The sequence below is a fragment of the Coregonus clupeaformis genome, unplaced genomic scaffold (assembly GCF_020615455.1).
Source record: "Coregonus clupeaformis isolate EN_2021a unplaced genomic scaffold, ASM2061545v1 scaf0491, whole genome shotgun sequence".
Classification (NCBI taxonomy): domain Eukaryota; kingdom Metazoa; phylum Chordata; class Actinopteri; order Salmoniformes; family Salmonidae; genus Coregonus; species Coregonus clupeaformis.
In genome coordinates this window covers 94,901-118,352 of record NW_025533946.1, presented here as the reverse complement: position 1 = coordinate 118,352, position 23,452 = coordinate 94,901, and the positions used below count along the sequence as shown (strand labels likewise).

General features: G+C 41.8%; 1 protein-coding gene across 2 annotated transcripts in view; it reads right to left on the bottom strand.

Moving 5' to 3' along the window:
- Positions 1–16,574, bottom strand: part of LOC121576913 (homeodomain-interacting protein kinase 3) — a 43,358-nt gene extending 26,784 nt beyond the window's left edge. Inside the window, exons 1-2 of one of the 2 annotated variants that reach the window (XM_041890498.2) lie at positions 16,148–16,574; positions 11,410–12,609 (exon numbers count right to left, since the gene is read on the bottom strand). In XM_041890498.2, the coding sequence (XP_041746432.2) occupies positions 11,410–12,101 (692 nt within the window). In that variant the 5' untranslated portion in view covers positions 12,102–12,609; positions 16,148–16,574. The remainder of the gene's footprint in view (positions 1–11,409; positions 12,610–16,147) is intronic. The other variant, XM_041890499.2, reaches the window with a different exon arrangement.
- Between the last annotated feature and the right edge of the window lie 6,878 nt (positions 16,575–23,452).

Sequence of the window (23,452 nt, the reverse complement as noted above, 5' to 3'; positions counted from 1 at the left end):
CTCTGGCACTATTAAACCCGTCTGAGGTCATATGTCTCACAACATTGTGTCCTGAGAAGGTATCTGCTGGAGCCAGATCCTATTGAATTTGCTAGCAAGAGCTTTCGGTATGCACATGTACTTTTGTGCCAATAGTGCCTGTGAAGCAGCGCTGGCGCTGAAGGTGCACACATGCCAAAAGCACCTTAGAAATCGGCCCAAACTGTTCGGACACTACAGACAGAAGTTGGCAGATCGGCTGTACCGACTTCAGACGAGTCCCAAGACGCTTGTGGGGGTCTTAGAGCAAAACAGAGAACATCATCAGTTCATGAGTCATCTTTCCATAGAGGGGTCATAATAGTTTGTAGGCCAAACCGTTTGGACGCTACAGACAAGTATTTTGTGTAGCTCTTTGACAAACAATGACAATTAAATCCATTTTAATCCCACCTTGTAACACAACAAAATGTGGAAAAATGTCAAGGGGTGTGAATACTTTCTGTAAGCACTGTGCGTTTTTAGGCTATTCAAATAACTGAGATGAACCTCTGTTCCATTCATTGTTTGATCGGGAGACAGCCATGCTTAAGTCATATTCCTAGCCTATCAAATGGAGAGAGTAGGGAATATAGGCTAGGTTTTCTAAAACAGCTAGACAAGATAGTAAGTCGCCCAACCCTTACCAGACAGGGTAAAGCAATCAAACACAGAGCAACAATATCATTACATTTACGTCATTTAGCAGATGCTCTTATCCAGAGGAATTTGGGTTAAGTGCCCTGCTCAAGGGTCATTTCAACTAATTTTTCACCTAGTTGGCTCAGGGATTCGAACTAGTGTCCTTTCGGCTACTGGCACAACGCTCTTAACCACTACGCTACCTGCCGCCCCATGAGAGCCAACATGCTTACTGAGACAAAATCACAAAGAAAGTAGAGCAACTGTATAGAGCTCCAAACCAAGATGAGATGCACTACTATGGTGGTAACTATTAGTAGGATACATGGCTAGCTTCTCTACACTCTTTGGTGTAAAACTTCGGATCGGTCTTTACGGCTTAAATCATCAAAGCCATGCGTAATTAAACTGCCCTCATTCCCTCCAGGCATTTCAATACACCAAGAGTCAAGTCAATTGCCAGGTCTCATCTAGACAGACTGGCCTCTGGTCAGAGGAGGCTGAGCCCATGATTAAGTAATCTGAGGAGGCTTGTTACCGTTACAGTTCTGAGATCTGTTGACATGGGATCAGATCAAATACAACTATGCAGGTCATGGATTAGATAATATCCAACACCTTGTGATGAAAACTGCAGTTTGCTCTTAAACTTAAGAGGGCACTTTTAAATGTGGACAAAATAGCCTTGGGTGGAGGGAATGTCTATTGAAAACAAAAAGGACCCTTTTAGCAGGCACCAGGGCAAGTTAATTTTATTTTGCCTAAACTTTTCTAAATTTACTAACGCTAGGGCTGAAGTAAAACCAAAATCACCACAAACTGAAAAGATGAAGTACAAGTACAGAATGTACAGATTTTAAAAGAGGTAGTGTTCAAAAACAATGTGAGCCATTCCTGGATCTATGGAATAGGGTCCAACCGAAAATATAACAGCAGGTATATGCATGTTAAGGCCATTCAAGTCTGCCATATGACACTCTGGATAAGAGCGTCTGCTAAATGACTAAAATGTAAATGTAATGAAAATTTGCTTTATGAACCAAAGGGAGGAGGAGAGAAAGAAAAACAGTGTTGTTGCATAATGTTGAGGGATGGAGTAATTCATTTTACTGTGGCAAAGGCAAATAGCTCTGGTTAACGTCAAGCAGCTTGTATTGCACCCACAGACTGATCCTGCCTTGCATGCAAGCATTTCACAAGGCATGTACCCAAAGAGAAAGGCCCTGAATGTGTTGTTCCAGGAAGCTTATGGCTTTAAAAGTACAAAACCCATATCCCTACCCTATAGGATACTAGGCAATAAGACACCAGCGCCTCGTGGTTAACAACGCAGTATTGAGGACTGGATTGGACTGTCGTCGACACTTAACATCTGGCACCGCGCAAGAAAAACATACATATATTGTTGGATAGTTTCCTAGCAAATAGAATGTAGCCTAGCTTTCCAGTTGAAGTAGAGCATTATATTAGAATACAACTGCGGATCACCAATAGGCATTCAATGAGGGAAAAAAGTATTTGATCACCTGCTGATTTTGTACGTTTGCCCACTGACAAAGAAATGATCAGTCTATAATTTTAATGGTAGGTTTATTTGAACAGTGAGAGACAGAACAACAACAAAATAATCCAGAAAAACACATGTCAAACATTTTATAAAATTGATTTGCATTTTAATGAGGGAAATAAGTATGACCCCCTCTCAATCAGAAAGATTTCTGGCTCCCAGGTGTCTTTTATACAGGTAACGAGCTGAGATTAGGATCACACTCTTAAAGGGAGTGCTCCTAATCTCAGCTTGTTACCTGTATAAAATACACCTGTCCACAGAAGCAATCAATTAATCAGATTCCAAACTCTCCACCATGGCCAAGACCAAAGAGCTCTCCAAGGATGTCAGGGACAAGATTGTAGACCTACACAAGGCTGGAATGGGCTACAAGACCATCGCCAAGTAGCTTGGTGAGAAGGTGACAACAGTTGGTGCGATTATTCGCAAATGGAAGAAACACAAAAGAACTGCCAATCTCCCTCGGCCTGGGGCTCCATGCAAGATCTCACCTTGTGGAGTTGCAATGCTCATGAGAACGGTGAGGTATCAGCCCAGAACTACACGGGAGGATCTTGTCAATGATCTCAAGGCAGCTGGGACCATAGTCACCAAGAAAACAATTGATAACACACTACGCCGTGAAGGACTGAAATCCTGCAGCGCCCGCAAGGTCCCCCTGCTCAAGAAAGCACATATACCTGCCCGTCTGAAGTTTGACAATGAACATCTGAATGATTCAGAGGAGACCTGGGTGAAAGTGTTGTGGTCAGATGAGACCAAAATTGAGCTCTTTGGCATCAACTCAACTCGCCGTGTTTGGAGGAGGAAGAATGCTGCCTATGACCCCAAGAACACCATCAAACATGGAGGTGGAAACATTATGCTTTGGGGTGTTTTTCTGCTAAGGGGACAGGACAACTTCACTGCATCAAAGGGACGATGGACGGGGCCATATACCGTCAAATCTTGGGTGAGAACCTCCTTCCCTCAGCCAGGGCATTGAAAATTGATGGGTATTCCAGCATGACAATGACCCAAAACACACAGCCAAGGCAACAAAGGAGTGGCTCAAGAAGAAGCACATTAAGGTCCTGGAGTCTCCAGACCTTAATCCCATAGAAAATCTGTGGAGGGAGCTGAAGGTTTGAGTTGCCAAACGTCAGCCTCGAAACCTTAATGACTTGGAGAAGATCTGCAAAGAGGAGTGGGACAAAATCCCTCCTGAGATGTGTGCAAACCTGGTGGCCAACTACAAGAAACATCTGACCTCTGTGATTGCCAACAAGGGTTTTGCCACCAAGTACTAAGTCATGTTTTGCAGAGGGGTCAAATACTTATTTCCCTCATTAAAATGCAAATCAACAGACTGATCATTTCTTTGTCAGTGGGCAAACGTACAAAATCAGCAGGGGATCAAATACTTTTTTCCCCTCACTGTATATCACAGTTATCAGTACTAGATCAATAAGCATGACGTAGGAAATACATTGATCTGGTTGTGTCCACAGAGATCTGTGTCTTATCAAGGAAAAAAGAACACGGCACAATAAACATTCTACAAGTCTAAACTACATATGATGATCAACAATGCAACCGGCTAGACGACAGGACAGAAGCAGCATTCCTTCCTGCAAAGGCAACAGTCAGCCATAAAAGTAAGGTTTTCTCCTCAGGCACAATATAAGCTGGTTATGTGGAAAGCACACACGATCTATTAAGGCTTTCTTGGCGTTTCAGCTCTAACGGTCTGTAATTAGCTGGCTGTGTTTCAGTGGTGCTATCCTAACTGTTAAAAAACCCTAAAGTCACGGGAAATCGAAGGGAGAAAATGTATTTCACAATACGGTTTGAGGAGCATTTTATTCCAGATACAGTCATTATCAAGACATGATCTAGGAGCTGATACAAAGCCAAATGTAATCACTGATGAAAATCTGTTTACCTCTTTCACTAACATTTGACAAAGATAGTCTTGTCGTTTTCAAACAACAACAAAATGAGTGGCTGAGCAGTGATGCCACTTGTGGTAGTCCTCCAAGTAGGGCTGGTACGATTACCATAACCGTGTAACCGACAGTTACGGATGACGACCGTCAATAAAATAACCGTCATAACCATGGAATGAACAGCTGACTGGAGACGGGACGGCCGGGCATTCATGCGGTTGAGTCAGTTTCTGCTGTAACATGGACTTCACAACATGAAGAAACTTTGTTGATCCTATGCTAAAACATTCAAGGTGTTGTGGCAAACAAGTCTTCGGTTGCCTAAGCAACGTCCCCCTCACTGCAGCACCAGCACATGCAGTCCGGAGAAGGAGAAAATGTGTCTTTAAAAACAAAAAGTTAAGGGTTCACTTCTAACGACAATTGGTGTAAAATAACAGCATGGCCACCGCAAACCCTGCATTTCACAGCCTTGGGGTGGTACAGGGAAAGTCCAACCTCAGGGCAGGGCTAGACCACAAAACTACCGACCAAAAATACCCTAGCGCTCAAAAGTACAGAATGAAGAAAAACTACTTTCCTGAATTGAACAGAGAAAGCACACTAAAGCGCCAGTTATATTCTGCTGCTTGGAATCCTTGCATGAAGGCAAACTCTTTGGCCTCTCTTGTCCAGAAAACCTCATCAACACACACTGGAGCTGCTGGTTGAATTATTCAAAAGAGCACAGTGCTCCATTTACTCTGGGATAAGAACCTGAGGGGGAACACACACCAACTACAGCTAGAGGAGGCTAAACACCACAGAAAAATAAAATAAAAAAACACTACACCTACCCCATATCTTAACCACAAAATACAAAACTTAAATCCCACGAGAGAATGATTAACCTAACACTTAGCAAGCCTGCATTACTGGAGTCCTTTCATAATGTCATATTTACAAATATCCTAATCTTCCTACTTTATAGTATATAGGAGTATGCAATTTTTGCATTAGTATAACTAGGCTTGGGCAGTATCCAGATGTTCATATTGTCATACCGTTCTTGTCTTACTCCGGGATTTAGGGAATACCAGCATAGCACACAAGGGGGCGCTAAAATCACAAGAGAAGCCCATTGGGCCTCTATTACCAGAATGCAAAAAAAAAATGCACAAACTAATAGCGAAATCGTTAGCGAAATGCTAACAAGCGAAAACGAACAAACAAATCGCAAAGACAGGCAAATCCAGCTCATGTCTCCCGAGTGGTACAGTGGTCTAAGGCACTGCATTGCAGTGCTAGCTGTGCCACTAGAGATCCTGGTTCGAATCCAGGCTCTGCTGTAGCCGGCCGCAACCGGGAGACCAATGGGGCGGCGCACAATTGGCCCAGCGTCGTCCAGGGTAGGGGAGGGAATGGCCGGCAGGGAGGTAGCTCAGTTGGTAGAGCATGGCGTTTGCAACACCAGGGTTGTGGGTTCGATTCCCATGGGGTATGAAAATTAAAAAGAATAATGTATGCACTAACTGTAAGTCGCTCTGGATAAGAGCGTCTGCTAAATGACGTAAATGTAAATGTAATAAAGATATAAAAGCATGTTTAGTGGCTACCAAATGCATGCATGCATGCGCTTCCCGAGTGGCGCAGCGGTCTAAGGCACTGCATCGCTGTGTTTGAGGTGTCACTACAGACCCGGGTTCGATCCCAGGCTGTGTTGCAGCCGGCCGTGACACCCGTGAGGCGGCACACAATTGGCCCTGCATCGCCGGGTCACGGGAGGGTTTGGCTGGCTGTGACTAACTACCAATTGGATACCAAAATAAAGGGTATAAGTGCTAAAACATACATTTAAAAAAACATGCATGTGTACACGGAGCAGAGGGGGGGAAAAAACACTAGTAGGAAGCACAGGGGAAAGAATGGCAGCTGTACAGACTGCTCATCCAGAGCTCTTTGACATATAGCAGAAAGCCATTATAAGATATCTGATGGCAAACATTTAGTGTAACTTCATCACCTCATATGCGCCACACAGACTTGCTGATAGATATAGAATACTTGGACTCACCTTCTCCCATTTACAAACGTGACTGGACCAACTGTTCTAGGAACTAAGGTAAGCTTCATAATGTGACAGGTGAAATGAAGAACACATTCTGCTTTATCTCCTAACATATTGCACAAGCTGACTGCAGGTAGTAACTTAAAAAGTAGCTACAAATATTCAAATTTATTGAAAAACTTCAAATAAAAACAGTTCTGACGGTATTGAAAAACCATCCTATAGAGGAGAATTTCTGTCTGTAAAAAGCCCTTTTGGGGGGAAATACTCATTCTGATTGACAGTACCTGGCTCCCCAGTGTGTCGGCCTGGTTCCCATGGCTGCACCCATGCCCAGTCATGTGAAATCTATAGATGAGGGGCTAATGAATATATTTCAATTTACTGATTTCCTTACATGAACTGTAACTCAGCAAAATCTTTGAAATTGTTGCATGTTGTGTTTATATTTTTGTTCAGCATAGCTACCACACATCTACCTCATGCGGTATAATTGAATGCAGTCTCTTACAGTGCATTCGGAAAGTATTCAGACCCCTTGACTTTTTCCACATTTTGTTACATTACAGCCTTATTCTAAAATGGATAAAATTAATATTTGCAAATGTATTAAATTTTAAAAAACAGAAATACCTTATTTACATAAGCATTTAGACCCTTTGCTATGAGACTCAAAATTGAGCTCAGGTGCATCCTGTTTCAATTGATAATCCTTGAGATGTTTCTACAACTTGATTGGAGTCCACCTGTGGTAAATTACATTGGTTGGACATGATTTGGAAAGGCACACAACTGTCTATATAAAAGGTCCCAAAGTTGACAGTACATGTCAGAGCAAAAACCAAACCATGAGGTCGAAGGAACTGTCCTTAGTGCTCCGAGACAGGATTGTGTCGAGGCACAGATCTGGGGAAGGGTACCAAAAAATGTCTGCAGCATTGAAGGTCCACAAGAACAGTGGCCTCCATCATTCTTAAAAATGGAAGAAGTTTGGAACCACCAAGACTCTTCCTAGAGCTGGCCGCCCAGCCAAACTGAGCAATCGGGGGAGAAGGGCCTTGGTCAGGTTGATGACCAGAGCAGCATAGACTAAGATACAGTAGAATAGTATACAATACATTTGAGATGAGCAATGCAAGATATGTAAACATTATTAAAGTGACTAGTGTCCCATTTATTAAAGTGGCCAGTGATTTCTAATCTACAGTGGGGAAAAAAAGTATTTAGTCAGCCACCAATTGTGCAAGTTCTCCCACTTAAAAAGATGAGAGAGGCCTGTAATTTATCATCATAGGTACACATCAACTATGACAGACAAATTGAGGAAAAAAAATCCAGAAAATCACATTGTAGGATTTTTTATGAATTTATTTGCAAATTATGGTGGAAAATAAGTATTTGGTCACCTACAAACAAGCAAGATTTCTGGCTCTCACAGACCTGTAACTTCTTCTTTAAGAGGCTCCTCTGTCCTCCACTCGTTACCTGTATTAATGACACCTGTTTGAACTTGTTATCAGTATAAAAGACACCTGTCCACAACCTCAAACAGTCACACTCCAAACTCCACTATGGCCAAGACCAAAGAGCTGTCAAAGGACACCAGGAACAAAATTGTAGACCTGCACCAGGCTGGGAAGACTGAATCTGTAATAGGTAAGCAGCTTGGTTTGAAGAAATCAACTGTGGGAGCAATTATTAGGAAATTGAAGACATACAAGACCACTGATAATCTCCCTCGATCTGGGGCTCCACGCAAGATCTCACCCCGTGGGGTCAAAATGATCACAAGAACGGTGAGCAAAAATCCCAGAACCACATGGGGGGACCTAGTGAATGACATGCAGAGAGCTGGGACCAAAGTAACAAAGCCTACCATCAGTAACACACTACGCTGCCAGGGACTCAAATACTGCAGTGCCAGACGTGTCCCCCTGCTTAAGCCAGTACATGTCCAGGCCCGTCTGAAGTTTGCTAGAGTGCATTTGGATGATCCAGAAGAGGATTGGGAGAATGTCATATGGTCAGATGAAACCAAAATATAACTTTTTGGTAGAAACTCAACTCGTCGTGTTTGGAGGACAAAGAATGCTGAGTTGCATCCAAAGAACACCATACCTACTGTGAAGCATGGGGGTGGAAACATCATGCTTTGGGGCTGTTTTTCTGCAAAGGGACCAGGACGACTGATCCGTGTAAAGGAAAGAATGAATGGGGCCATGTATCGTGAGATTTTGAGTGAAAACCTCCTTCCATCAGCAAGGGCATTGAAGATGAAACGTGGCTGGGTCTTTCAGCATGACAATGATCCCAAACACACCGCCCGGGCAACGAAGGAGTGGCTTCGTAAGAAGCATTTCAAGGTCCTGGAGTGGCCTCGCCAGTCTCCAGATCTCAACCCCATAGAAAATCTTTGGAGGGAGTTGAAAGTCCGTGTTGCCCAGCGACAGCCCCAAAACATCACTGCTCTAGAGGAGATCTGCATGGAGGAATGGGCCAAAATACCAGCAACAGTGTGTGAAAACCTTGTGAAGACTTACAGAAAACGTTTGACCTGTGTCATTGCCAACAAAGGGTATATAACAAAGTATTGAGAAACTTTTGTTATTGACCAAATACTTATTTTCCACCATAATTTGCAAATAAATTCATAAAAACATCCTACAATGTGATTTTCTGGATTTTTTTTTCCTCATTTTGTCTGTAATAGTTGACGTGTACCTATGATGAAAATTGCAGGCCTCTCATCTTTTTAAGTGGGATAACTTGCACAATTGGTGACTGACTAAATACTTTTTTTCCCCACTGTATGTATATAGGCAGTAGCCTCTAATGTGCTAGAGAAGGCTTTTAACAGTCTGATGGCCTTGAGATAGAAGCTGTTTTTCAGTTTCTTGGTCCCAGCTTTGAAAAACAGCTTCTATCTCAAGGCCATCAGACTGTTAAATAGCCTTCACTAGCACTTATAGGCCTACCACTCTCCAATCAGATAGCTCAGATCACTGTCTGCACAGTTTCCTCGTGCCATAGACTGTAAAAAGAAGCCTTGAACACACAGCAAAGTTGATGTGAGATTTCAAAACCCAGACTAGAGACAATGAATACAGCAAAGAGCTGCTGTTTTTATGAGTAAGTTCATGTGTAAGTTGTTATTCAGCACTGTCAACACTTTGTTCAACACTTTTCTAAGCCATAATAATGCGCGTTCTCCCAACTTCCACTCATGCTACAACCAGCTGCAATGAATTAGTATAGCAAAGTGTTTTGATAAGCTTGCATTGTTATTATTTGCGGCTTGTGTCTTATTTAATATCAAGGAATATTTCACTTTCTGGTCTCTGAGGCAGAAATAATGCAGTGAGAGTTAAATTTCGCCATCAGCTGGAAGACTGTCCCCTCTTCTCAGCGGAAGGAGGGAGGGAGGATGGACGGTGTGTCGAGTGAGAGGCAGCCTCACTGCTGCTCCCTCCATCCCCTCAGACTGACCATCAGATGCAGGCCATCAGTCCAGTAAAAAAATTAAAAGATTATGCTCAGGCAGCTGTGCCACAAGTAATACAACAAATGATATATTACTAGTGTGATCGTATACCAAAAATGTTTAAATAGTCTGAGATGAACATTGGCAGGGCAATTCAAGCATAGCACGGCTGTGATAATGTATTGGGCCTATAGCCTACTGCACAAACCTCATTGCTACAGCACTGTTTTTAATTGGTTAATGTTGCATAGGCTTACGTTTAAATCATGTAAAAAATAAAGAATGTGAATGGTAGATCTCACCTTATATTTTGACTCAGTGATCTTGACTCAGAAAAGGTTGTGACCACTGCTATAATACCATAAGGCCTAAGCTACATGTCACAGGGAGCAGTCTATGCATTGTAATTTGAACACATTTCTGATTTAATCCAGCAGTAATAGCTGAGTGCTGCATTTAGGCCTAGTTGATAAGTAAAAAGGTAGAGCTTTAGTCACCTCCAAAATGAGAAGCACTATGAATGAGGTAATATCCCTCTTATGAAACACCATCTCAGTTTCAACCTCCAGTTTACACGCTCAGTTCCTCTTTATCTATTTGACTGATAACCTGAGTGCAACAAAGTCACACACAGGTTGTTCCGTCACTGAAACATTACATAATCAACATCAAGAAAGTAGATAAGTCCAACACCTACATGAGCAGCGTAGGGGGAGGTTTTGCAGGTTCGCAACCACAGGTGTGTTCACATCCTGCGTTGAGTTCATGGGACATACTGGCATGTCTACACACAGATAAGTACAGCACATCACATAATGATATGCAAATCTTAATCCAAGAGAAGCCAATTGTTCACCGTGTACAGTTCAGAAGGCAGGCAACCAGCCTTAGCTGTTGTGAACCTCATGGCAGCCTCCAACTGGTAATATGTGCCTCCAAAACATGCTCAATGGCTGGCTGAACATGAGTACTGCTGTTCCCAATACCAAGATGCAGACAGAAATCAAATTAAAATACCTCAGTGTCGTGTGCTGTCTGAATGCCTTTTTCTGGTCTCTAAATGTGAGTTTACATGCAACATTCTCCCTCCTCCCCCCCCGCCTACTGACCTCTCTAGCTACATGCAGCCCAGCCATGAGAATAAACTGGCCTTCTAAGCTCTTCATAGACCAGGACCATTTCTGAGAAGCACCATAACACCAAAGCGGGTCACAGAGGTATGTTATGTAACACTGTTTCAACATTTCACATACTTTTTTAAAATTGGAAGCGTAGGCCTATATATGGTAGTGGCCAAAAGGATTATACATCGAGAATTTTTCATTTGTCTCATCCGGAAACATGTAAGTCATTAAAGGCATTCTTGTTCACGTAAACATTTCTGTTCCTTCAGCAGGTTACGTAATGTAGGCCCATTTGGGTGTGACAGTCTGATGGTTAACAGAGGCAGTGCAGAGAAAGCGTTTGCATGCCGTCAAGCTCCCTCTGAAAAATCTGCAGGTTATTACAGGGCCCTTTGTTCATATTACATAATGGCCTAAAGCTCTGGACAAGATACTAACCCATGTAAAATACTACCCCTGTATCTTGAACTGGTCAGTGCTTACTTAGTAGCATAACTGGAGTTGTCCTGATTTCTCATCCCAACTTTTAAAAATATTTATAGGAAGATAAAGGCATTCTATTATTGTGCACTAAAAGTAAAAGGGAAGGCCCAACCTACCTGTAGTAGCGTGACTGCAGGTACGTGGAACACACAGCTTTGGACACGTGGCTGGCCGAGCCAAAGTCGATGACTTTCACCCGGTAAGGCTGCCGCACCGGGTCCACCAGCATGATGTTCTCCGGCTTCAGGTCAGCGTGGATCAGGCCCAGGCTCTTGAGCTTCTTCAGGGCTGTGGCCACCTGCTGCAAGACCGGCCGGATCACCTTCAACGGCAGCGGGCTGAACTTGTTCTGCTTGAGAAAGTCATAGAGGTTCTGCTCAAGCATCTCAAACACCAGGCAGGTGTGGCTGCGGTGCTGGAAGCACTCAAAGGCCCGCACCAGGTTATGCTGATCCGCGTTCTCGCCACTCAGACGGGCAAGGATGCCCACCTCTATCTGGCCCTGTCGTGCATACGATGGGTGGTTCTTTAGGATCTTGATGGCCACGACCTCCCCTGTGCCCCGCTTCCAACACTTCACCACCTGTCCGAAGGTACCGCGGCCCAGGAACTCCAGCACCTCGTAAGTGTTCTTCATGGAGCACAAGACCTCGTGCTGCACCAACTGGTAGTCCCCATCCCCGACCACATTACGAGCCCCAGCCCCTCCCCCATTCTGTTTGGGAGGCACTCCCCCCACCGTATTCGTGTTCCCCATGTTAGTTTGCAACATGGCAGGTATCATGGAAACTTCCTCCACTATCTGCATGGCTTTCCCACTGTTCTCCGGGCGCTCACCCTGACGTTTCAGCCCACATTGCAGGGGGATTTTCAACGAGTTCAAACCTCCCCCGCTCTCTTCTATCTCCTCACCTCCTTCACTGCTGCTTCTCTGGCCACAGTCCCCTCTACCCAGTCTGACTGCCCCTGTAGCTCCACTGCTGTTCCGGCTTCTCTGGACCGTTGCCTTGATAGGGGAGACCCTGGCCCTGGGTCTGAGGTGTTTTTGGCGCAACTCACTGTGTACTTTCAGGGATGCAGCTGCCTGCAAAGATAAGTCCTGTCCACTCAGGGGTCTACAAGATGATGATGTTTGTCTTAAATGGAGGATATTGGTAGGCTGGGCAATGCCAAGGTTTACTCCAATTATATAGGTCTACAGGATCCACTCATAAAGAAAACAGCTGTTGAGCTCAACTCTGCTTCTTCACACTGCAAAAGGCACTTGTTTGTGTTTGATAAACATGTGGTGGGTACACCAACATTTGAGGCCATACCTGTAAGAGAGAAGAAGGAATGGGAATGATTAGTTTACAACAACTACCCCATCTCTGGTTTTGCTGACAATAACGAACCAAAATGTACTTTCACGCTGTATAATGACATTTAGCCAGCCACGTCTTTATGTGGGTGATTGTTAGGCCATCTCAATACAACTTCCACCAAAAATTGTTAGGGAGGATGCACTTAAACATTTCAGTTAGATCAGATAGCCTGCCTGCGGTTCCCCGAAGTTCCATCGATTCCCCATAGCAAGCTCTACCGGGGCACATTCAGCAAAAAAATAAAACCATATCAATGTAATTAGGGGGGAATCCCATCCCTCTGTGGGCGAGCTATGCTGTGTCTCACTCAGGCAGGAAAAGCAGAGCAAGCAAAAAAGGGAACTACAGTAGATAAGGGGGGCTTTATTCAAACAGCAAACTATGTGACACTGTAGACCACAAGCAAACAGACAGCCAACCTGCCCGCCAATCAAAAGCTAACCTTTAAGCATTACCTTTTAAATGTATCATCTTAACACTATAGTCTCTGGAGTACCAGCACTTGTTAGATCATCAAAGTTGGGAAATATGAAAGTTTTAGCTGTGCTGCGGATTCTATCAGAGTGAGTGTTTGCTTCAAACAGTATGGAAAGGTTTTATGCTGACATGGCACTAGTTACGCCACTGGGCACAAATACAGTGCCTTCAGAAAATATTCATACCCTTTGACTTATTCCACATTTTGTTTTGTTACAGCCTGAATTCAAAATAGATCAAATTGATTTTTCCCCCCTCACCCATCTACACACAATATCCCATAATGATGAAGTGAAAACATGTTTTTTGAAATGTTAGCTAATTTATAGAAAATTAAATACAGAAATCTAAATTACATAACTATTCACACCCCTTTACTATGACGCTCCAAATTGAGCTCAGGTGCATCCAATTTCCTTTGATCATCCTTGAGATGTCACTACAACTTGATTGGAGTCCACTTGTGGCCAATTCAATTGTTTGATTTAGAAAGAAACACCTGTCTATAAACATCCCACAGTTGACAGTGCATGTCAGAGCAGAAACTATACGATGAAGTCCAAGGAACTGTCCATAGATCTCCGAGATAGAATTGGGATGATGCATATATCTGTGGTATAAAACAATTTCTCGAATGTTGAAAGTTTCCAAGAGCACAGTGGACTTCATCATTGGAAAATTGAAAAAATATGGAACTACCCAGACTCTGCCTAGAGCTGTCTGACCAAACTGAGTAACCGGGCAGTACCTTAAAGAACCCAATGACCACTCTGACAGAACTACAGAGTTCCTTGGATGAGATTGGAGAATGTGCCAGAAGGACAACAGTCTCTACAGCACTTCACCAATCTGGGCTTTATGGGAGTGGCCAGAAGAAGCCACTCCTGAGAAAAAGGCACATGACAGCACCCCTGGAGTTTGCAAAAAAGCACATGAAAGTCTTAGGAGACAAAAATGTAACTTTGTCCTGAATGCAAAGCACCATGTCTGGAGAAAACCAGGCACAGCTCATCATCTGTCTAACACCATCCCTACCATGAAGCATGGTGGTGGCAGCATCATGCTATGCGGATGCTTTTCAGAGGCAGGGACTGGGAGACTGGTAAAGATTGAGGGAACAATGAATAGAGACAAATACAGGCAAATCCTTGATGAGAACCTGCTTCAGAGAGCAAACAACAGACTGGGGCAAAGAATTACGTTCCAAATGGACAATGACCCCATGCATACAGCCAAAGAAACACTGGAATGGTTTCAGAACAAGAATGTACAAGTCCTTGAGTGGCCCAACCAAAGCCAATAATTGAATCCCATTTGAAAATCTATGGAAAGACGAAGATTGCTGTCCAACGCTGCTCTTGAACTAATTTAACAGAGCTTGAGAAAATATGCAAGGAAGACTGGGAGAAAATCCCCCAAATCCAGATGTGCAAAGCTGATACAGACATACCCAAGATGACGCAAATTTGTAATCGTCGTAAAAGGTGCTTCTACAAAGTATTCACTCAGGGGTGTGAATACTTATGTAATTGAGATATCTGTATTTCATTTTCAATACAGTTTTTAAAAATTCTAAAAACAAGTTTTAACTTTGTCATGGGGTATTAATCAATTTTGAATTCAGGCTACAACAAAATGTGGAATACATCTGAAGGCACTGATAGCTAACTGGCAAGCACAAAAACAGAAAAATATTGGGTGTACAGACCCATAGAAATTGTCCGATCACCCTTTAGTGGCGAAAGTAAGAACTGCCAAAATGCACAGTCAAAGAGGAGAATAAATATTATGTCAAGGAAGAGGCATACTAAGACAAAAGAAACATGAGTGTGTAAATTATAACAGTGCAGGACATGAAGAAATTAATGTGAATGCTGGAATTAAACAACTATGCAAATGAGCAAAAACTGTGTGAATTAAGGAAATAAGACGCCTGGATGAACTAGATGCCTGTCTAATAAGCGTCTGTTGGGTTCAGTGATTTAAGCAAATAAACGCCCAGGCTATTTTTATGGTACTTGAGTTCATAAAAAAAAAATATATATATGCCTATTTTAACAATGAAAAAGCTTTGTCTAAATTAAATTATCCTTGACATTTTTACCAACAAGGATACACCATGACATTTGAAAGTCTTAGTAAAAACAACTTTTGAATGCAGTTTTTATAATGGTGCATTGAGCTACTGCAATGCCTGCTGTCCCTACACCATCGTAGCTTGATACCCCATCATTGGTAGGAGACCCTGGTCTAGTGTTGAATTACATCCTCACCATTTCAGGATTGTAAAGGCTGCCTGCTGTAAGAGGCCACTAGTAATTTCAAATAAGTAGCTAGTAGTGCCAAGGCGAAAATACACTAGTATGTAAATTATATAGCTAGCTAGGTAATTAATGTTGTACCTAGCTATATGTCTTAGGGATAAAACATTGTTATTATAAATTAGATGGCTGGTTAATGTAAGCGTTCAGCTTGTCAGTTAACGTTATGTCACAACAATGGTAGAGGAAGGACATACCTGGGAATTCTCCTTACCACCGAGTGAATTACTCAGTGACAGTGAGTGTGTGCATTAACGTTACAGTGGCTAGTCCACAAAATGTAGTTAGTTAACGTTAGCTATTCCATAACGTTGGCTAGCCAGCTAGTTGGTAGGCAATAATTAAATCCCCCAAAATAAAAATAATTAAAATGTACATACAAACCAAATGACGAATAAAAAAGGCAACCCAGGCTAAAGAACAAACGTTTTTGCTAACGTTAAATATTGGCTAGCAGCTAGCTACTAAGCTAGCTAGTTTGACAGATTTGCTAACGTTAGCTAGCCAACGTCTACGTTAGTTTTACTCATAGTTTGACTTCAAAACCTAACTAGCTATTTACGAAATGCATTGAAATTAGCACAAATGGCTTGATAATTATTACGTTAGCTATCTTTATAAACAGTAATTAGTGACAGAATACAGTCAGCAGGACTTCTCTGAACATGCTAACGAGTTTAACAAGTACCCACACCATGCTCAGTCTGCCTGCAATGCTGCCATCTTGTTCTCCTGGACAACGAGGCTTTCGATAAACCCACCATCTCACACATTTTAAACTCCAAATAACTCACGTATTACACCATTCAATGAAACCAGTATTCGTCCACAGCGTAGTCAACAACTACCAGTTTCGCAAAAAGTGGCTCTTGTTTTCGTTTCAAGGGTAACGAAGCCCATATTTCTAATCTTTGTTGGGACCAGTTGTCCCAGAGACCGTACAGTTCCAACACTTTGCTCGTTGTTGCATCAACTTGCACTAGCTATGTTGGTAGCAAGCAGAAACAGTCTCTCCACCCAGTTGCGTGTGCAATGTTTGAGAGTTGTGGAACAAGACCAGAGAAATCAACCATCGACACATCACGAGCTGACTTTTGAGCATGATATCGTCAAAGCAGCTGGTCGAGTTATTTTTGCATGGCCCGGTGCCCCAAGGGTGCGGAGTTAACTGATTTTAGACCATTCCATTGGTCCTTAAGCGAAATCTCCACCCACCGTGGCACCGGGCCATGCAAAACGAACTCCACCACATAAACTATAAAGAAAATAACATTTATGAAACGTGATTTATTAAATAAAAAGAAAACTGACGAATTTCTGCAAATGTAGACATGCCCCATAGCCTCAGTCACGTGATTTATTTCCTCAGTAACTGAAATCCAATTATAAATCAGGTGGTTCTGAGCCCTGAATGCTGATTGGCTGAAAAACGTGGTATATTTAAGCAATAAAGCATGAGGGGGTGTGGTATATGGCCAATATACCAAGGCTAAGGGCTGTTCTTATGCGCAACGCAGAGTGCCTGGATACAGACCTTAGCAGTGGTATATTGGCCATATACCACAAACCCCTGAGGTGCCTTATTGCTATTATAAACTGGTTACCAATGTAATTGGAGCAGTAAAAATACATGTTTTGTCATACCCGTGGTATACGGTCTGATATACCACGGCTTTCAGCCAGTCATGCATTGGTCAAAATTACTTTTTACTGTTCTAATTAGGTTGGTAACCAGTTTATAATAGCAATAAGGCATCTCTGGGGTTTGTGGTATATGGCCAACATACCATGCCATGGCTAATGGCTGTATACAGGCACTCTGCATTGCTTAGTGCTTTTAAGAACAGCCCTTAGCCGTGGTATATTGGCCGTATACCACACCCCTCATGCCTTATTGATTAATTATAGTATCAATTTCAAAATGAGCTTCAGTTACCTTCAATATCTAATGCAATTCTATTAAATCTATTTGGTGGCGACCCCACCACATAAAACATAATGAATAGGATCCGTTCGTTCAGTGCAAAATGCAACACAATATTGATGAGGACTCTCTGCAGTCTATCAAATAAATAAAAGATAATAGGCTGTGTTATATTCTGGGAAATTATGAAATAACCCTCCCAGGCCCTCAGAATGCCCTTCGGTTTCGACAATTGCTTAAAAAAAAGAACACCTCTGTAATTTCCCCACAGCAACACAATAACCTTTTCCTAGATGATAGCCCCGGCCACTTTAATGTATGAATAAACTTGAAATAAATGTCTGTTTCAATATTGAGTGTTGTTTCCCTCTGCTGTTAGATATGTGTATTGCATGCAACTCCAAATCGAAAGCTTTGCTAGTCCCTAATGAAAAAAGCATGCTTTTAAAACTAGCGTAATTTTTCAGCAAAAAAAAAAATTATATATATATATATATATAAATATTTGTTTCCTCTAAAAAAAAATAGTTCTCACCTCCAAAGTGGTATGTACTGCAAATTTTTTTTTTTTTTTAGAGGAAACAAATATTATATATATATATATATATATATATACACACACAGTGGGGGAAAAAAGTATTTAGTCAGCCACCAATTGTGCAAGTTCTCCCACTTAAAAAGATGAGAGAGGCCTGTAATTTTCATCATAGGTGCACGTCTACTATGACAGACAAATTGAGATTTTTTTTCTCCAGAAAATCACATTGTAGGATTTTTTATGAATTTATTTGCAAATTATGGTGGAAAATAAGTATTTGGTCAATAACAAAAGTTTCTCAATACTTTGTTATATACCCTTTGTTGGCAATGACACAGGTCAAACGTTTTCTGTAAGTCTTCACAAGGTTTTCACACACTGTTGCTGGTATTTTGGCTCATTCCTCCATGCATATCTCGTCTAGAGCAGTGATGTTTTGGGGCTGTCGCTGGGCAACATGGACTTTCAACTCCCTCCAAAGATTTTCTATGGGGTTGAGATCTGGAGCCTGCCACGCCACTCCAGGACCTTGAAATGCTTCTTACGAAGCCACTCCTTCGTTGCCCGGGCGGTGTGTTTGGGATCATTGTCATGCTGAAAGACCCAGCCACGTTTCATCTTCAATGCCCATGCTGATGGAAGGAGGTTTTCACTCAAAATCTCACAATACATGGCCCCATTCATTCTTTCCTTTACACGGATCAGTCGTCCTGGTCCCTTTGCTGAAAAACAGCCCCAAAGCATGATGTTTCCACCCCCATGCTTCACAGTAGGTATGGTGTTCTTTGGATGCAACTCAGCATTCTTTGTCCTCCAAACACGACGAGTTGAGTTTTTACCAAAAAGTTCTATTTTGGTTTCATCTGACCATATGACATTCTCCCAATCCTCTTCTGGATCATCCAAATGCACTCTAGCACACTTCAGACGGGCCTGGACATGTACTGGCTTAAGCAGGGGGACACGTCTGGCACTGCAGGATTTGAGTCCCTGGCGGCGTAGTGTGTTACTGATGGTAGGCTTTGTTACTTTGGTCCCAGCTCTCTGCAGGTCATTCACTAGGTCCCCCCGTGTGGTTCTGGGATTTTTGCTCACCGTTCTTGTGATCATTTTGACCCCCACGGGGTGAGATCTTGCGTGGAGCCCCAGATCGAGGGAGATTATCAGTGGTCTTGTATGTCTTCCATTTCCTAATAATTGCTCCCACAGTTGATTTCTTCAAACCAAGCTGCTTACCTATTGCAGATTCAGTCTTCCCAGCCTGGTGCAGGTCTACAATTTTGTTTCTGGTGTCCTTTGACAGCTCTTTGGTCTTGGCCATAGTGGAATTTGGAGTGTGACTGTTTGAGGTTGTGGACAGGTGTCTTTTATACTGATAACAAGTTCAAACAGGTGCCATTAATACAGGTAACGAGTGGAGGACAGAGGAGCCTCTTAAAGAAGAAGTTACAGGTCTGTGAGAGCCAGAAATCTTGCTTGTTTGTAGGTGACCAAATACTTATTTTCCACCATAATTTGCAAATAAATTCATTAAAAATCCTACAATGTGATTTTCTGGAAAATGTTTTCTCATTTTGTCTGTCATAGTTGACGTGTACCTATGAGCCTCTCATCTTTTTAAGTGGGAGAACTTGCACAATTGGTGGCTGACTAAATACTTATTTTCCCCACTGTAATAAATATTATTTTTTTGCTGAAAAATTACGCTAGTTTTAAAAGCATGCTTTTTTCATTAGGGACTAGCAAAGCTTTGTGTATCTGATATATGCACGCGCACACACACGCGCAAACACACACGTTAATGTTTTTAAATGTCTGTAAATTGTATCATTTTGTCTGTAATGTATTTTTCGTTATGTTTCGACTTGCTGTCGCCATTGGCGTCGTCTAATGAGGATCCTAATCAAATCAAAGTCACAAAAAGGCTGCGAACTAAATTCAGCAAAGGCTTGACAACCAACACAAATGTGAAAACAACTGAATATTCTCAGGATTTATTAAGTGCTTAATGCTGGGTGCTGAACATTGCTTTACTGATAGGTAATTACAGCATTAAACAAAATAAGTAACATTGATGTGATAACACTTTATGTAACAATACATTGAAGCATAGCCACGAGATGTTTGAGGGTGGGGGTGCTGCGAATTTGGAAGAAAAACATTTATCCTCGTGCTACAGACTTCTGTATCGGTCCACTAATAATACAGGCAAGGCAGGCCTGCTCATTAGTCAGGATGCTGGCCAGACCGCTTGAGCGTGTACTTCCGCATGCATGTTGATTTTGTCCTCCCACACCAGACGCGACCAAGACACGCAGGTTGAAATATCAAAACGAACTCTGAACCAACTATATTAATTTGGGGACAGGTCGAAAAGCATTAAACATTTATGGCAATTTAGCTAGCTAGCTTGCTGTTGCTAGCTAATTTGTCCTGGGATATAAACATTGGGTTGTTATTTTACCTGAAATGCACAAGGTCCTCTACTCCGACAACTAATCCACAGATAAAAGGGTAAACCGAGTTTGTTTCTAGTAATCGCTCCTCCTTCAGACTTCTTCTTCTTTGGACTTTATATGGCGGTTGGCAACCAATTTTAAGATGCATTACCACCAACAACTGGACTGGAGTGTGGACCTCAGTTCATCTTTCAATCACCCACGTGGGTATATGCTCCTAAAATTCAATGAGGAGATGGGAGAGGCGGGACTTGCAGCGCGTCAAGGGTCACAAATAGTTCGTTGACAAGCGCAAGCAGTGTTGGCGCAGACTGAATAACATGTACACTACCAGTCAAAAGTGTTAGAACACCTACTCATTCAAGGGTTTTTCCTTATTTTTACTATTTTCTACATTGTAGAATAATAATAAGACATCAAAACTATGAAAAAACACATATGGAATCATTTAGTAACACAAAAAGTGTTAAACAAATCAACATGTATTTTTTTGAGATTCTTAAATTATTATATATATTTTTTTAACCCTTTATTTAACTAGGCAAGTCAGTTAAGAACAAATTATTATTTACAATGACGGCCTAGAAGGAATTTATTTCCTTCTTAATGCGTTTGAGCCAATCAGTTGTGTTGTGACAAGGTAGGGGGGTATACAGAAGATAACCCTATTTGGTAAAAGACCAAGTCCATATTATGGCAAGAACAGCTCAAATAAGCAAAGAGAAACGACAGTCCATCGTTACTTTAAGACATGAAGTCCAGTCAATATGGAACATTACAGGAACTTTGAAAGTTTCTTCAAGTGCAGTCGCAAAAAACATCAAGCACTATGATGAAACTGGCTCTCATGAGGACCGCCACAGGAATGGAATACCCAGAGTTACCTCTGCTGCAGAGGATACATTCATTAGAGTTGCCAGCCTCAGAAATTGTAGCCCAAATAAATGCTTCACAGAGTTCAAGTGAAAATAATAAAAATAAAGAAAAACCCTTGAATGAGTAGGTGTTCTAAAACTTTTGAACGGTAGTGTATGTGTACATTTATTTTACAACGCGAGCGGTGTGGTCAGCCTATGGCGGCAGATTGAAGAGGGTGGCATTTTCTGAGCTAAACTGACCGAGACGCACCTTCAACAACACATAAAACCTCACATAATTCTGCCCCAAAACAATGACAATTTCTCTCAACCAGTGGCATATGGGCTTTTTAGGTGAGTGCTGATGCCGCCATTCCCAGTGCGCATCTCCAGGGTTCTGTTGGAGAAATGCATCGCTGCCACACTCCATCAACATTCAGTCAAAAAAAAAAAAAACATAAATCATAGCAGATATCGAATATGGTAGAATAGGGGCAGCAGGTAGCTTAGTGGTTAAGAGCGTTGTGCCAGTAACCGAAAGGTCGCTGGTTCTAATCCCCGAGCCAACTAGGTGAAAAATCTGTCGATGTGCCCGTGAGCAAGGCACTTAACCCTAATTGCTCCTGTAAGTCGTTCTGGATAAGAGCGTCTGCTAAATGACTAAAATGTAAATGTAGAAAGAGTATGTGGTCTATTCTGTGGCCTACAGGCTGGAGATAAAATGTATGACAATGTAATGAGACAGACACTTTTTACATCATGCAGATTTCTCAGATCAAATAGCCTAACTTAAATGGCACCCAATCAAATAAAAAATGTGCCGACATGTTAACAAACAACATATCCTAAAAACAGGACAGGTCAAAGTAAAATGGACAATGTGGAATGGATAATCTGGCTACTCACAACTGCTGTCCAGGAGTTTCACCCCGTAGGCTAAATTGTCATTTTCAGTGGTTTCAAGTTTGTATCCATCAATTTTTGACGAGCTGATAATTACATTTACATTTTAGTCATTTAGCAGACACTCTTATCCAGAGCAACTTACAGGAGCAATTGGGGTTACGTGCTTTGCTCAAGGGCAAATCAACAGTTTTTTCACCCAGTCGGCTTGGGGATTCGAACCAGCGACCTTTCGGTTACTGGCCCAACACTCTTAACCACTAGGCTACCTGCCGCGAAAAATAAAATATTTACAGTGCATTCAGAAAGTATTCAGACCCTTTGACTTTTCCACATTTTCTTATGTTACAGCCTTATTCCAAAATTGATTAAATTGTTGTTTTCTTCCTCATCAATATACACACAATACCACATAATGACAAAGCAAAAACTGTTTTTTAGACATTTTGGCACATTTATTAAAAATAAAAAACTGAAATATCTGAAACTCTTCAAGACTGTTTCGAAAAGCATTCCAGGTGAAGCTGGTTAAGAGAATGTCAAGAGTGTGCAAAGCTGTCATCAAGGCAAAGGGTAGCTACTTTGAAGAATCTAAGATATATTTTGATTTGCTTAACACTTTTTTGGTTACTACATGATTCCATATGTATTATTTCATAGTTTTGATGTCTTCACTATTATTCTACAATGTAGAACATAGTAAAAATAAATAAAAACCCTGGAATGAGTAGGTGTGTCCAAACTTTTGACTGGTACTGTACATTTTTATTCATATCTTTTTTTAATTAATATTTTTCAGGGGGTGTTGCAGCACCCTCAGCACCCCTACTTCCTGCGGCTATGCATTGAAGGTCAGTTAATGTTGCATGGAATGACTCAAAAGATTGATGGACATGCAGTAGATGTTGAGAAAATAAGTTAAACAGTAACATCAAGCTCTTACAGTATATACACATTTGTATGCATGACTGGTTTTATCTGCATCTATAGCTAGGTTTCCATCCAATTGGGGACAGATTTTAAATACGAATATTCTCAAATCCGCATAAAAACAAATGCACATTTTCCCACCAAAGATGTTTCCATCAAATTGGCTAGTTGCGAATAAAAGGCTGTGCGAGTGCACATAAAATTACTTTTGCAGTGAAATTCCCATTTACCGAATAAAAAATACAAGTTAAATGGTTTTCCATCGCATTTTCAACTCTACTGATGGTTATGTCACAAAACATTTTGTTATATTGCGAATGTCCCATTCTGGTATTGGCACGGGCGCTCTAGCCAACAGCTCGCACTAGCAGATAGTGTGGGTATAG